We start from the raw sequence: 17,084 nt of genomic DNA, 5'->3' as shown, positions 1-17,084 counted from the left end.
GTAAAGTGATCCAGAGTGGTCATCCCCACTGCACTTCCTCCTGTCGGTTTTTCCATGGGTAAGGGAGTGTTCTGGCACTCTAGGTTATAATCAGTCTTTAGACAAATGGGAGTTTAACTTGGGTAAAGACTGAGTAAAAGCTTCAGTAATGGGGGAGGGGGAAAGAGTCTCCCTTCTTTCCTTGTTTTGGGGCCAGCTTGTAATATCAGTGTGAGTTCTGCTAGCTAGAACATGCCAATAAACTGTGGTTCATTTCATTCAGGAATAAGAGTTGATTTACTATTAGTTGCTTATGAAAAGCTGGAAAAGGAATTCCTTTATTTACAGTGTTTCAAACCCTTGGGCTTCAGAAATCCTGAGTCAGCCCCTCCAAAAACATGAGATGATAATACATCGTTTGTCTTCTGAGCTTTTAGTGGTCTTTTCCCCCGAAACTTTTCTCTGTAAACTTGTTTTTAAATGAAAGGTGAGGTTCTCACTCAATTACATGACTTTGGGTTTGGGGGCTTTTAGAAAAACTGCAAATACTATGAGATAAAATCATTAGAATTGTCCACACAGTTCTATGCTACATGTTCCTTACTAGAAATATAACTATGGAACTTAACTCTACCTCTGCTAAGGATGAAGTTTTCTCTTCTATAGTAAGCAGTGATTCACAGGAACAACAGTCTGTACGATTAACTGTAGCAGCTATCTCTTCTAGTACATCTAATTATTTGTTCATTAGACGATAAGCCCAGGAGTTAGGAATGTTTGGGGTCTCTCTGTTTAAAGGGCAGTCTCATAATGTACATATTAAAAATGAGCTTTCTGGTTTGCTTAAGTTAGACTGACAGGCTAAGAACCTTGTGTTGGTTTTGGCGGACAATGAAAAGCATATTAAGAGAAAAAAAGCTTTTGAGGATTGCTGTATCTATAAAATCATAAAGCATAATATAAACTTTATACTGTTTGCTTGTTTAACATTTAAAAGTCCATTAACAAATAGCATCTGATTGTGTGTGGAATAAGAGAATAAAAAGCATATAGAGTTCTCCTTTTGTAAACATGCCCTTGAACCCACTTGTTGCTTTGACAGAAGATTTACTCACACTGAGAGGTGAGCTGGCCTTTACTCAATGGAGAACCATCATTATAATATATTTAAAATAATTATATCCTGGGTAGTGGAACTTCTCTAGGTTTGTATGTAATGTAGCAAGGCTAAATTAATCAGAATGCTATGCCTGGCTTTCCCCATCATTGGAAGAGGTGGAGGAATAAGGGGAAGAATGTGAATGTGGTTAATTGTTGGAGAGGGAGTGTTCATTTGCTTGTCTTGCTGGTTGAGGATTACGTGGGATGGAATTGCTGCGGTTTGTTTCTGTGTCTGAGTGTGTGTGAGGGTGACGGGGGGTGGGTGGGATGGGAAGGGGAGAGTCAATATTTGCATTTTAAGTGGTGTTCAGGGCATATAGAGCAAGCGGATGGTGTGGATTTTTGTACTTCCTCTGCAAAAGTCTTAATAAACATGTGACCTGATCCTGCATTGCTTTTCTCCATGTGAGTAATATTTATTCATATTAGTAGTACTCTTGAAGTCAATGGGATTAGTCATGGGAACATGGAGGACAAAAAGACAGAAGGATTGGCAAAATAGGGTCCATAACTAATTATAAAATTTTTTGGCTTCCTTCCTTTATCACTAGGAGTGCAATGTACCTGCATCTGGAAAGCTTTAAGCAACCGATAAAGGGAGATGTGCATGGAAATTTTAAACTTCAGCAATGGGAGAATGGAGCTAAAACGTGTGCCTCTTCTAATACAGATAAAATAAGCAAAGGCGGCTCTGGCTAATGGTTAGATTAGAGTAATGGGGATTAGTACACCTGGGTTCTGCTCCTGACTTTGCCACTGAGTTGCTGTGTGGCATTGGGAAGGTCTCTTAAGATGAAATACTGACAAGAAAATGAGGCAGGCAATTGCTGTTGAGCTGTAGAACTTGCCCATCTTCTGTCCTCTGTCTCTCTTAAGTAACAATTATTAGTCATACCAAATTGCATGGTGTGTGGGGGTTTTCCCCCCTCATAGATGGGGGCTAGGGTAAGATAGCAAATACAGGGCAGATCTTTAATGGAGCTATGACAGTTTACAATAGCTGAGGAACTGCTCCTACACCTTCGTATTTGATCTTGCTGTGAGTCAAAATCTATACTCTGGACCCTAGAAGAGGGAAATACCAGAGATCTAACCTATTGTGTCATCTGATCCTTACACTCTGACTATAATTGCAATGAAACATTTCATTCATAAACTGAATGAAACTTTTTTGAAGTCCCAAGCTATAAATTATAAGTGCTAATGAATGTTATATGTACATTTTAAATCTACTAAGCAGAAGGAGAAATCATAGTGCAAATGCAAATCTTTCTTGCCAACTGTGAGACATTAGTGAATACCCTGAAATAGAAGAATTATCTAGTCCTAGGAGAAATAATTACATATGTGACATATATCTAATGGAGATTATTGTTTAGATCTGCAGTAAAATAATTAATGATTGCTTTGGCCATAAATTTGCGATATTTAGCAGAATGTCCTTGTCATTTCATACAGAAGTGATATCAAGAAACCTGAGATTAGTAGTTATGTGAAAATGATTTTCATGTTTATAGTAACTTTTGGAAATTTTGCGTTTCTCATTTTGCCTGTAAGGTGATGTTCTCCTACTTAAATCAGTGGGAATTTTGCCATTGATTTTAGTGAAAGCAGGATTAAGTTTTTGGGCCCTGTAAAGAATTAACCATAGCTTTAAATTTACTCACAGGACTTGTATCATTGAAATCAAAGTATTTAAAGTTAAGCATATACATAAACCTTTATAGGATCGGGGTCTTAATTTGCTGCGCTACTGAGCGTAAAAAGACATCAACAGTTTGACACCATGGGTGAAATTTTGCCCTCCTTTTTGTCAATGACAAAACCCCATTGACTTCTCTGGGACCAGGATTTCACACCGTATGCTCTGATGGTAAATTCTTTGGTGCAGGGCTTGTCTCACAATGTGTATAATCTACTGGTCAGTGTGTGTTAAGGCTCTCTCTCTTGCTCGATCCATATAGTGTATGTCTGTTCTAGCTAAAACTGGTCAGAAATTCTTCAGTGAAACTTTTTTGATCAGAAAATGCAGATTCATTGAATTCAGAAAGTTTCACTGAGACATTTTATTTTAAATGACCTTTATTTTAAATATGTCCAACAGAACACAGGCAAGGCTCTGACAGGACCCTGCTTGCTCACCTTCACAGCCCTTCAAGCCTGGTGGGCTGAAGGAGACCTGGGAGTACTGGCTCCTGGTCCCAGCAGCCCTTCCCAATATCGCTCAAATAATTTTGAATAACACATTAGCATACAATCAGAAATGGGGCAGTTTGGAGAGGATAAATCAGCCATTTATGTAGTTCTCTTGACATGACTTTCCTAGTGTATTATACAGATTATTATATTTATATTCCTTTTCTCTATTCCTCCTTTCCCCCAAAGGCCAAATGTATGTCTGGAACAAGAGCTGGCAATAGTGGGACAGCGACAGCCGTGTGTTCAGGCTTTTGCCCAGGTTGTCAAGATGTGGAAACGAGGCTGCACAGGACACAGGTGGTGTATGGGCTATGAGAGAAGGTAATGCATGATTGCTAACTAAGTTATTTTATTACCTGTTTTCTGGTAAGGCAATTGATAGGAATGCTTCATACTTTGCCCAAGAAGTATGTACTGAGAAATGTATTCCAGTACCTTTAGCCCTCCCCACAAAAAAGGTGCTATGGATCTATCAGTATGTGCTGTTGGGATTTTGCAGTCAATTTGTATTTCTATCAATCAGAGGCATGTGTTTCTGCACATTAGCATTTACTGTGGTGGGTAAAAATTATTTTTTAAAAGGGTTTTTTATTTGAATAGGTTTATATTGAGGCCTAAACATTATAATCTGTTAAGCCATTTAATTTAAAATACAAAAAAAATTTACACATTTGCTACCAAGTTTTAAAGAGTCAAACCACTGAACCGGTGGAAGTCACTGGCTAAGCACCTAGAACCAGAATTTGTTTAAGTGATAAACCAATTTTTGACAGTGGGGCATGTTTCACTTTACTTTCTCAGGTACAAGAACCATTGATAATGTCTGAAATGAGTGTATGTTACAGATATAATGTGTGTGATGTATTAAGTCCTGTGTACATTACTGCTTTGTTTTGAATAAGCTTCACAGAAGGAAGTTGGGATAATTCTCTTCCATTGACTCTTACTTGATAGGATGGGGTATTACACAGTCTACAAACAAGTGTACATCATAGAACATCGAACTGTCTATAAATGTTGTCCAGGATGGACCCAACAAGATGACGAACCTGGCTGCTTGTACTGTAAGTTGTGACGGGATCCATCCAACTTTGTGAGGCAAAGATAGAATAAATTTCTCCATCTGGCCTTATATACTTATTGACTGTGTGTTGTGAAAAGATGGCCTCTCTCTATTGCTTTTTAGATACATTTAGGATTCCCATAAAGGTGAATGGTCTCTTATCATAGACTTTTTAAAAAAATGTGCATAGTAGCACCAGGTATCTTTAATATGGCTGACAAATACTTTGCAAGGGCTATCATTAGAAGCTCAAAAAGAAAAGGAGTACTTGTGGCACCTTAGAGACTAACCAATTTATTTGAGCATAAATATTTTATTAGAAGCTCAACATTCATAGTTTATTGGTGTGCCAGTCTGTGCTCTCTGCTGGCCTTCCATAGACTTGATGTCCAGTTTAGTGCTGATATAAGCAAATGTAGATTCTTTGAAATAATAGAGTTGTGGCTGCTTAAACCAACACTAAATTTGGCCCTGACTCTCTTGCTCTGCACCTTGCACTCATGTAGCACTGGTATTGCTCTGTCCCTCCACAATGGGTATGGCCATTGTTGGGTCTAGAAACTTCTCTACTACAGCTCTTATCATCTACAGGTTTCCTGTATCTCTTTACCTCAGATTCTCCATTTTATTTACTGTACCTCTGAACTTCTCTACTTTGGCTATTTTTTCCCCTGTACAGCAATTTGGCCTATGTTTTGTATGAGAGAGACTAAACAAAATAAAATGTTTTAGGGTTGTATGCAGAGTCCTTGCTTTTGTAGTCATTTTTCTTGAGGGTTTGCCCCTTTCTGCTTCCGACTATTGACTATTTTGTTTGCTTCTCTGTAAATGCTGTCAAAGATGCATTTAAAGTCTGTAACCAAATCTGAAGCATAAAAGGAATTTATCAAATTGAACTTCTATGGAATTGTAAAATCCTTTTCTTGGAAAAATAATGCAGACTCTTGGTGAATTCTTTAAGGCACCTGAGGAGCTAAACTAACCTTTATATTCAATACATTCAAGCACAAGGAGACTGTTTTGATTCAGCTGGTTCTGTATTGTGCATTTGAGGGACAGGGAGGAAATTGTCTTACCGTAGCTGTTACATAATCTATTGATATGCCAGTTTCAATCATCTCCGCATTACACCACAGCAATTCATCAACCCTTCCATCATTCTCCCTATGGAACCTGGTAGCATTCTCAATCTTGCCAGACTGTGCTTTTCACCCTTTAAACATCTTAAAGTCAAACCACACCATTCCCATTAAACTATCCCGAGGCCATTATTACATTACATTATATTATATTTTATTATCCTGGACTGGGACATCATATCTGTATGATAACTGGAAGGAAGATTCTTTTTGCCTATTCCCCTAATTTAACTTGTTCAATGAAAACCAAACCCCTGATTCATATCAGTTTGGGAGGCTTCTATTACAACCAGAATATGACACACTGAGGTATTCGTTCTTTCTGAAGAGTTGTACAGTGAAGTTTCTTCTTTGTTCTTTGTTGTTTTTTTCTAGTGTTGTGCTCTGTAGGCACTTGTTTCAATGGAGGGAAATGCTCTGAAGGAGGATCCCTCATGTGCCAGTGTCCAGCAGGATTTCAGGGTCCACGCTGCCAGTATGGTGAGTCAAGCTTAAATTGCTTGCAGTGTATCTATAATAGTCTATATTGTTTTGAGGATGCATTCAGATAAAATGTGCTCAACTAATATTTTGTTGACATGAACTCTAACTTGAGGTTACTTCTGCTGCTTTTTAAATGGCTATGCAGCGGCTCCACCTATTCTCAGCACTTGCTTCCTTTTTGTTAAGTTTATACAAGTAATTATTATATATAAAATAAACAATATAAAAAATTATATATAAAATAAACAAACAAACAAAAAATCACAACTGGCCCAATTTGTAGTGAGGCTGTGATTCTGCACAATGTAATACTAATGAAAACCTCAGTGCTAAGAATACGGTAGAACCTCTGTCTACTGCTCACTTGCTAAATGGGATCACTTTCAGAAGCAGCCTGGCATTCTCACTCCATCTTTCAGCTATGGCCTTACCCTCACAAATAGTGAGCACCCAAAACTCTCAAGGGAGTCGACAGGAGTTTGGTGAATGCAAGGAATGTAGGTTCTGGGCCACAGATATTTAATGATGGGCTGCTGTAGTGATATGTCTCATATTAGGAAGACTGGCTTTACAAAATATGCTGCAGAACACTTCCTAGTGTTCTGTGAAATTATTTTGATATCTGCAGTTCAGTATTAAAGACACGGAGTACCTTTTGTGACTGTGGTATCACTGACCCCTTGTATTGTGGTATTTTCCCTCTTACTAGCTCCTTCACAATATTTGGTAATGTGCAGCTGGTCTATCAGGAATTGGTCAGGTTCTGCTCTAGTGTGCACTATGCAAAAGTATGTATTGCAAATATGTATGCAAACTATAAATATTGGCACTAACTGCTCCAGTCTAATAGGTATTTTGTTTTTTTAAGTCAGCCTTTCAGAACAGTCTGTCTCGTCAGACAGAGTTGTATAAATGAGGGAAAAACAATGATTTCCACTATATTTCAATCCTTAAGGACTTACTCACATTGTGGTCTGTGCAAATAAAACTTTATTTGAAATTTTAGATCTTCAAATTTTCTCTTTCTAGCCATGTGAAGGGTAATGAGATTTGATGGCACTTTTACACTGACAGATTTTGTTAGGTTGCAAATGCTGAGCCAAATTCTTCACCTTGATACACTGATACAAATCTGAACTACCTGAGTGGAAGCCACGCAGAAGCTAGACTAATCTCACTTTTTGATCTCTATGCATGCATAAAAGAACCTACTCTATCAGTTTCTCTCTGTACTGTTCAGAGATATGACCTACTCTGTCACCAAAGCTTTTATTTAAAAAGGCATTCTAAATGATGGTCCAAACACTTGCAATGTGACATTATTGCTATAATGTTTTGGACCATCAGGGTACAGTTATTCTCATTCAACTATATTCTCCCCTCATTTACATCTAATGCTTCATGGTTGTAAGTGAGGGAGAATGTTAATGTCTCTGTCATACTCCATCTTGATTAGAGGCCTTAATTTAAATGCAATGTGCTCAGAAGCTGAATTCCAAATTCAGTGTATGGTTTGTGTCATTCTTATTCTATAAGCTATCAGACTCTGACCTCCACTTGGGCTCATATGGGGCTCTCTGTGATTTGACCTTTTATGGGAACACTGCACTGGTGTGGCTTCACTCCAAGTGAGGAGTAGCAGCTGCTCCTGAGTGAAGGTAATGAGGTAATCTGGGTTACAGCAGGCTACATCACCTGATGGAGAAATGCAAACATTCAGCCAATGAAGGAACAGCAAGTGTTTATTTCACTAAAGCCCTATTCCTGAATCTGGTCACAGATGACATTTTTAATGTGTAAACATAGAAAAAATGGAGCACTTCAATAAATAAAACAAATGGAACTTCAGCTGGTAGCAAAGCTTCAGAATATTATGGGCCAAACTGTGATCTCAGGCCCGGTCTACATTAAGGATATTTGTATGGGTGTTTCTATGATTATGTATTTACACTTGTGGAAATCACAAATATGTGTGTGCTACACTGACTCAAAGCCGAACTTATGCTCGCTCTGGCTTTTGAACTATGTTGAGGTAGCTACACTGGTGCAAATTTCCTTCATGTAGACATGGCCTAAATGACACTGGTGTAAATCTGCAGCAGTAGCACAATGATACCAGTGGACCACTGATACGTACAATGTGTGGAGAGAGAGGAGGTCAGATCCTGGGACTAAAATGAGATTGTGCGTTCATTAGCTCACAGGGAGCGGACTGGAGTGATAACTGGAGACATTGTAAAAACAGTGCAAATTATCCTGCATTTTCAACTCTTCATGGTTAGGTGGAGCTTTATGGTTTACTTTCTACTGATTTGTGAGAGTTTGAGTGGAATTTTGGTAGTCATTTCAAGTGTTATACAGTAGCTGCTGTCTGCCGTCTGGCAGGAGTAGATTTATAAATTAAATACGAGAGGAAAAACCTCCATTCAAAAAGAACCCTAAGGTCAATTCATCTGACCAATCGAAACAAGGTAATTTAGAGTGCAAGTCCTGCTTAAACACTGCAGGGGTCCCCAATCAGTGTGCTTGTGAGATTTGTACCATATTTACAGGCAAAATGAAGTTAGATATATTGCGACATTAACAACTTTGGCTTCTATTTTTCCAACCGATGTCAGTCACCACTGTCACTCTCCAATTCAAGCCAGCTTCCTGCAGAAATTGGGGTAATCTACTTTGAAATTTAAGGTTTCAGAGTAGCAGCTGTGGCGTTAGTCTGTATCTGCAAAAAGAAGTACTTGTGGCACCTTAGAGACTAACAAATTTATTAGAGCATAAGCTTTTGTGGTAAGAAGATATATATATATATATATACACACATACAGAGAAGGTGGAAGTTGCCGTACAAACTGTAAGAGGCTAATTAATTAAGATGAGCTATTATCAGCAGAAGAAAAAAACTTTTGCAGTGATAATCAAGATGGCCCATTTAGACAGTTGACAAGAAGGTGTGTGGATACTTAACATGGTGAAATAGATTTAATGTGTCATGACCCAGCCACTCCCAGTCTCTATTCAAACCCAAGTTAATGGTATCTAGTTTGCATATTAATTCAAGCTCAGCAGGTTGCTCATTGGAGTCTGTTTTTGTAGCTTTTCTGTTGCAGAATTGCCATCCTTAAGTCTTTTACTGAGTGGCCAGAGAGGTTGAAGCGTTCTACCCGTTTTTGAATGTTATGATTCCTGATGTCAAATTTGTGTCCATTTATTCTTTTGCGTAGGCCTTCATGTGCCAGCAATGCCCCTCTGCCATGTACATTGGCCAAACCGGACAGTCTCTATGCAAAAGAGAAACTCCAACGAGAAACTGCTGTGTGTGTGTGTAGATATATAATATCTTCTTACTACATGTTCCATTCTATGCATCTGATGGAGTGGGCTGTAGCCCACAAAAGCTTATGTTCTAATAAATTTGTTAGCCTCTAAGGTGCCACAAGTACTCCTGTTCTTTTTACTGAAATTTAAAGCATACATTTAATTAGCTTTGTTCATATCTTGCTCTTCCCATCTTCTTGCCCGTCTGCTGTAGGCTCCTAGTATTGAATAGTAGCAGGTGTGTCTAAGCATCCATCTAAGTAGAGCTGCTAGTGCCCCCCAGCTGGGACAGTGGTCCATAGAGGGAAGAAATATCACAGAACGGGGAGATGGCTTCAGTTTGGTTCCTCTGTAGAATGAATTTGCAATATACATTGTCCAAACTTTCTACTCTACACCCAGCCACCTTGCCTGTTTGTCCTCCTTGCCCCAAGAGTTGGTGAGCATCCACAAATTCCATTAAGTTCATTGAGAACTAGAGACACTCAGCCTCTTTGAAAATCAGGCTATTATATATGTGCTGCATCAATCTGTTCCACAGAAGGTTTGTAACAGGTCAATGAGTTAACTTATGATAGCCCTGGGTATCATAACAATCTATAACATGGAGATCATCCTTTGCAATTGGCATGATAAAGTCTAACGACTCTTTTAGAGATGTTAAACTGTTTTGTCAGCCTGCAACATGAGGCCATTTCTATGCTAAGGCCATATGGTTATGATTCACATAACAAGAAGCTTGTGGAATTGTCAGTAGAAATATGTTAACTGCACATTGTATGTTTCACTAGATAGTTTTACTAATTTACTAACACTAACAGCAGTAAAAACTTAAAAGAAAAAAAAAAGATTTATGCCTGAAATGCCCAGGCTCTTCATATAACCATTCCAAGGATTCAGTAACAGATTGAGCTGTCTCTCTCACTGTCACTTGCCATTTATCTTGTAATTGATGTAAGTCTATTATTACAATGAAAACTTGAAAACTGCATGTTTTTAATATTGTGTGAAAGCTGAAGTCCCTTTTTCTCCAAAGTGTAATGAGGGCAGGAGATGAGACGTTTTTTATCTACAAAGAGAAATGATGAGAGCACTATGCTATGAATGCAGTCTTCTGCACTGCAAGTTTTATTGTCATTCACTAATTGTTACTGGTAATCTTGCATAAGGTCTGCTAGTCACCTGAAGTGGACACCTATGTAAACTCTTTTCATTCAGCTTGTTTAATTCTGTACTGAGACTATGCAATAGGAGATGGAGCTACTGAAAACACTCTAAATTCTGCAAAGTGAGGTGATTTCATTTACTTGTATAACTAGTATGCAAAAATGATGGGTAGCTATGCTTTGAGAGTCTCTTAAGGGTTCCATCACTGCACCATAAGTCATAGTCAATGATTCTGTAAAGAATCTTTCCCTGCCTGCCTTTGCACACTGTTAAAATACAGTAAACATTATTTAAAAGCCATTGCATATTATAGTGATACAAAATGGCAACATTGCCAAGGGGACCCTAAATAGGGATGGGCTGTGAAAACTAAGCTTCTCTGAAAAGGTAGACTTCTGAAGAAATCTTGCCAAAGGGGGCAGGATTGACTGTGGTGGATTTTCAGGGAAGGGAGCTCTGTATTGTAGCTTGGTCCACCCACTGATTAAGAACCCTGAAAAAGACAGGTGTGATGTCTGTATTAATACACCCTAGTTGGTGTGTAATAATGTAGTATTACCATCTCATGAGGTTGTAGACTGGGTAAGGGTCTAACAAATTTTACACTGTCTGTTTACTGGTATAGAAGATTTCCACTAATGAGAAATATTCCTTAAACTTTGGAGACACTGTGACCTGTTTCTCGAGGACTTTAGTCAGGATACCTGGGTTATATTCTTGGCCCTGTCACTGGCCTGATAGATCACCTTGAGCAAGTCATTTCACTTCTTTGAGTCTCAGTTTTCCCATTTGTAAAATAGGAATAATGATTCTTGCTTTTTAAAGTGCTTTGAGATCTAGGCTATATAGAGCTAAGTATTGTTACTGAAGAGGGTATTAGAACTGGGATGTGGACACAAGGGCAAAGTAAAGCTTTTTATCTATTTCCATTGTTGTGTGGCTAAATTGAATGCTTCTGAGGTAGAGCAACCATTAGTTAGGTGAATAGTTCTTGCATGTCTCATAACACTGGTCACATATTGTTAAGAAATCAAATATATAGCAGAATGCTCTCATCCAATCTATCTAGAGATCCTACAGCAAATGAAAATGGGTTAGTACTTTCTAGTCTAGTTGATTGGGGGTGGGGGGCAGAGTTCACACAGTGAATCTGCTTAAATTAAGGTTTAGTTTAAAAACATTTGATTGTAAGGGTATGAAGTCTGGTCAATTTTCTTACAACCCTAAATAATCTCTCTCTCCGGGAAGCTTTGCAACAAAATATTTTTCTTCTTTTTTCTTTAGTAAATCTTTCTTCCTACAAAGAGTTATTTGATACAATTTGTGTCATTCATGCCTGTCTCTGAGAGAACAGGCAATTTTGTTATTCAGTACTAAAGAGCGTTATAGTGTAGTAAGAGTTTGTTTATAAAATGGTGGTGCAAATTTGCACCACTTGTGAGTTCCTTTTTAAAATGGCAAATGTCATGCCTGAAGTGCCTACACTACCCTACAGATAGGGCCATCTTCAGAAATTGTAGCAGTGGATTTCGTGGGTCTACTGCCAGTTGTAGAATGAGGTAACGCTCATGTACTTGTTTGTGGGAGCAGTTTATCTTTTAAAATGGGGAAAAGCCTCCTCGTTGATATATGAGAAGGTTCTAATCACTGCCAGGGTTCTTTGTGTTCTCTTTGCAGATTTGGGATCCCAAGTTCCACACAACTTCAGCCGTGGCTGAAACTTCAGAGTATGAATTGCTAGAAAATGCACAGGAATTCCTAATTTAGCCCATAGGGTGTGGAACTATAGGAAGATTCAAGGCTATCCTCCTTGTTCAGAGCTCCTCTAGCCTAGTACATGGATTGTCCTGTCAAGATTGTCCACTCCTCCTTTCTGGCACTGGGTGGTTTCCATCTCCAAGTTACTAAGCATTATCCAGTGATCATCTGAGGGTATGTACAAGGCCCAGCATTATCTCCCTTCTTCCCTAGCTGTGTGGGTGGCCTATATTCTTCTCTATGAGTTCCACTCTTGTGGGTGACAAGACTTCCTAATTAACCTATCAGGTATTCCCTGGTTGCTTCTCCTATAACCTTGTTTCCTATGCCTCTTGCTGGGTTAATCTCTACTTCCCTCCTCATTGGGGGTGGAGGGACCTGTTCCACCAACTGATGTACTCCTTAAACCAGCTGCACTCAAGGGCTGGTCATACTTTCCCAGCTTCCACTTTTTTAAAGCTCTTACGGAGTCTCGAGGACTGCTCCTGTCCGAGGCTTCTCTCATTACAGTCATTGGGCATCTTCTTCAGCTTCTCCTGCCTGGATTCTCTGTAGCTTGAGGCTGTCCATACCACCTGGTCACTGTTTACTACACAGTGCCACTGTTAGCAATGTGGTGACCTGAGTCCCTGCCCTCTAATAGAATGATGTGTGGCTTAATCCTTTCCTTCAAGGACATCCTCACATGGAAGCAGAGGGAACTCAGTAATGAGCCAGAATGCTCATTACAGTAACATCACAATAATGATGTTCAAATTAGTATGTCTGGAAGGCTCTTGGTATTCAAGCTCTCATCTCAAACTTTATTTATTTTACAAGGGAAAAAAATGCCCTGATTTCCCATGTAAATGTGTCTTGTCAGAACCGTAAAATGCTCAGGACTTTAGATTATTTTTCCACCAAGAAACTTGCTGTGCAGGCAATAAATAGTGTAACACAAAACAGATTCTAGAGCAACAGTGACCGTGAAAAGAGCTTGTTCTAAAGAGACAATTTTTTCTACGTACAGAGTCGCTGCTATGTTAGGAATTAGAAATGGGCCTCACCTATAAAGTGTATATCCAAATCTCAATTTCTCCAAAGTCTGGATCAAGGGGGTTAGCCCGTCTTTAGCATTGACTACTGTGCGTAAAAAGGCAGGGCTTCTGTTCCCTCTTGATCTAATACAGATAATATGCCAAGATACTGTGATGATGAGCAACTTATCAGAACTGCTGTTGTAGTAATAACACTGTTATAGTGGAGAATCCAAATCCCCTTCTGGTTAGTGGAAATTAGCTGCCTGTTAAAATTAGAATGATGATGTTAAACATTTAAACCACGCAATCACCACTGACATGGGCTGGCATGTTCACTTTCATCAGAGGTCAAGGATGAAACCTAGAGATTGCTCCGATGTCTAATGTCATGAACCACATTGGTGGGGATGTGTAAGGCAGTTTGCTCTGCCACTGCTTGTGCAATACTCATTTTGTACATGGATCTTTAATGCCCAGTGCTATCAGTCATTAACAGTAACTAGAGACCCAATTTCTAACAATATCTTAGCTTCTGATTTCATAGAAACCAAGTTGTTTCTGTAAGTCTGAATTTTGTTGATAAATTGTATAGCCAATTGGTTGACCACACTTTGGTTCATTATGAAATATACCTGAGACCAAATAACCAATGTCACAGGTTTTTAAATATGGTTCAGGAAAAGGATTCTATATGATAGCTGCATGGGACTGCTCTTCGGAGACTGCTATGTTACATTCACCTTATACAGGTGTGCTTCTGAAGTTATATCCCCAAAGCCATCTTTTTATACCCTATTTTTTAACCTCTAAAAAGTACTATATACATTCCTTGGCACTGGCTTTAATCAATCAGCTTTTTACCTTGTTTGTTTTTGGTACTATGGTGTACCCCTTTGTCTCTTGTTCTGAACCCATGTATTTCAGGTTCTAAGGGGCATGAAGACACCTCCTAGGTTTGTGTGGGTAACTCCTTACCTGTTGCCATGAGAAAATAATTGTCAGCATCAGGACATATGATTTTCCTATCTACTCACACCAAGGCTTTCTTCAGTTAATGCATGGTATTATGGGTACTCACTATAAGTGTATAGGATTATAACAAAGGTACAGGCCAGTCTGGGCTATATAACTGCTATTGTAATGCTTAATATGTATATTAATACTATCTGCAATATATATTCCTAGCATTTATCAGCATGAGATATATATGTTAGCCAGTGTATATTAGTCAACAGTTTTAAACAGCTTGTTTATGAAATTAGATTGATCATTACACATGTCAATTGTGGCAATTACTGGCTCTTAATTGAGACCCAGAGATGGAGAAATTTAAGAATTCCCTAAATATTTCTTGTGTCTAGAATTGTTTCAACTTTTGAAGGCTTTACAATGGCTTTCTTACCATTCTGAAGACTGTTCTGAACTTTCTCTAGCCACTTTAAGTACCTTTATTTTACTCAAGTAAAGTCTGGTTATTTTGATAGAAGAGACGATACATTTTGTTCTATCATCTCCTAGTGACCTTAGCTTAGCTTTCATTTGTCAGAAATAATTTCCTGTTTGAACTGCAATTGCTGTGAGATGGCAGTGTTAAGATGCCTGTGTTACGTATGACCTTCTAGAAGGGTCAAAGTGAAACTGTGAATTGGGCAAGAATGTAAATTATTGCTGGCCAGGGAGTGTGAAGCATGCTAAGAATACTTGATAGGGAGGTCTGCATTTGTGGGATGAAATTGAGGTTGGTGTGCAAAATGTGCATGATGTGTGTGGGTATTTTTTGAAGCTTGTCTGAGACTTGATAGAAGGGAATAAAAAATGTCTGCATTCTTTCTCCTCCCCCCATAGCCAGTCACATTTACAATCTTGGAAAGGGTAGTACTGATCTGCTACTCACACTGAAAGTACTATACCCTGATGACAAAGGTCCCCATCCCATATTCCTTATGCAGATCAAACTCCCACTGACAGCAGTTCAACTTATATAAGGGGATTGATTGGATCAGGGACATGGGGAAGTGAAGGTACTTTATTGGTGCTGAACTGACCTATACATTCTGCTGTCACATGGCAGTGGGTGAATTTTAGCTTCTAGTCATTATCAAGTGAAATTACACACTTTGCACCTATAAAATGCTTCACAAACATCCTCAGAAATCCTGCATTAAGTAAATAACATTTATTTCTCTCCTTGTTACAGTTGGAGAACCTGAGGCAGAGAGGCTGAGGTCCTATTATGATGATAGGACCCAGATAAGAATCTAGATACAAGCTAAAGCTGGAATTTTTAAAAGACTTTGAGGTGCTCAGTTCCCATGGAGTTCAATGAAAGCTAGGCACTCAACTCCCATAGGCATTTCTTAAAATCCCAACCTCTGATTTGCACAGAGTCAAAGGCAGAGCTGGAATTCTAACTTGGGAGTTGATGGCTTCTAGTCCAGTTTCAATCCACTAGGCCAGTGGTTCCCAAACTTGTTCTGCCGCTTGTGCAGGGAAAGCCCCTGGCGGGCCGGGCCAGTTTGTTTACCTGCTGCGTCCGCAGCTTTGGCCAATCGCGACTCCCAGCGAACCGCGGCCACTGGGAGCCGTGATCGGCTGAACCTGCGGGCGCAGCAGGCAAACAAACCGGACCGGCCTGCCAGGGGCTTTCCCTGTATAAGCAGGGAACAAGTTTGGGAACCACTGGCCTAGGCCATACTGCATCTAACAAGAAGTTGGATATATACTCGTTTTATTATACCCAACTAAGTTATGTGGTCTAATTGCACAACGGAATTTAAAAAAAAAAGCACGTCATTAGAGAGCTAAACAACTTAATATAAGCTTCCTTTCTTATTTGCTTAAAAACATCTTACTACTGCTACTAATGCCATGTTAGTCATTTCAGTCTATCTTTCTTATTTCTGCAAAGAACCCATAATATACTATCCTTGATGGTACATTGGTATTTCAGTGAGCTTTCACTGAATGCAGGCTTTATGCTTCAGAGTGTAATCCTCAGTGTATTAACAGCCTCTGTCAGCTTGCAGTTGTCATGGCCAAGGTGGAATCTTGCTGTCACAAGTCTGCTCATTCTTAGCCTCCTACAACTGTCTACTTCAGAGTGGACAGTTGTCTCTGGGGTATGTTGTGGAGCATCACAAGACCAAGAAAACCAATCAGTGGTCCCCCAGGAATTCAGTTACTGGTACGGAAGGCTAGTAAACCCTAAAAGTAGCTCTGTGGTGTGGAAGCCCCCTAGAAAGGGAATTGTATTGCTCTTTATTTGAGACAAGATTGTGGAACATGGTCCTGTATTTGAGCAACACCTTGGACTTACTAAAGTGGAAAGGCAGCAAATATTGTATTTGTTCAGAGGGGAAAACAGGAAGAAAATATGAATGCTGGATTTTGGAGGAAAACAGCTGTGTTCCCATTTCACTGAAGAAACTGTTGAAGATCATCCATTCCTGTGAAAAATTGCTCAGAGTGCCTTTCAATCCCTTATTTGTGTCTCCTTACCCATCCCACTTCCAACACTGAATGGTTGTCTTTCTGCTCCCATTTGCCTGCTGATTCTTTCTGTTGTTTTTATTGTATCCATCCAATCTAGGTAGTAAACTCCTTCGGCAAGCCCCTCTCCGAATCGTCTCTTTTTCTCTAGAGACCTGTGCAAGCCTCTGGTGACATAAGTGCTTTGATACTCCAGTACTAGAGATTACTGTAAGCTATTAACTCTTTCTATATCTAAAAGAAAAAGTTGGACTTGATGGATAGAGTTATAGAGGCTGGCTGGAAAATGGGGGGAAAAGACTTTTTTCTATT

General features: G+C 39.2%; 1 protein-coding gene across 1 annotated transcript in view; it reads left to right on the top strand.

Annotated features, from left to right (window-relative positions):
• The window catches only part of LOC102947212 (multiple epidermal growth factor-like domains protein 6), a 284,176-nt gene that overhangs the window by 24,073 nt on the left and 243,019 nt on the right, over positions 1–17,084 (top strand). The window contains exons 2-4 of the mRNA XM_043522132.1: positions 3,526–3,660; positions 4,294–4,403; positions 5,917–6,021. Coding sequence (XP_043378067.1) covers positions 3,526–3,660; positions 4,294–4,403; positions 5,917–6,021 — 350 coding nt within the window. The remainder of the gene's footprint in view (positions 1–3,525; positions 3,661–4,293; positions 4,404–5,916; positions 6,022–17,084) is intronic.

This window comes from Chelonia mydas, chromosome 9 (genome assembly GCF_015237465.2).
Source record: "Chelonia mydas isolate rCheMyd1 chromosome 9, rCheMyd1.pri.v2, whole genome shotgun sequence".
In the NCBI taxonomy this organism is placed as follows: Eukaryota; Metazoa; Chordata; order Testudines; family Cheloniidae; genus Chelonia; species Chelonia mydas.
This window is presented reverse-complemented; position numbering and strand designations above follow the sequence as displayed.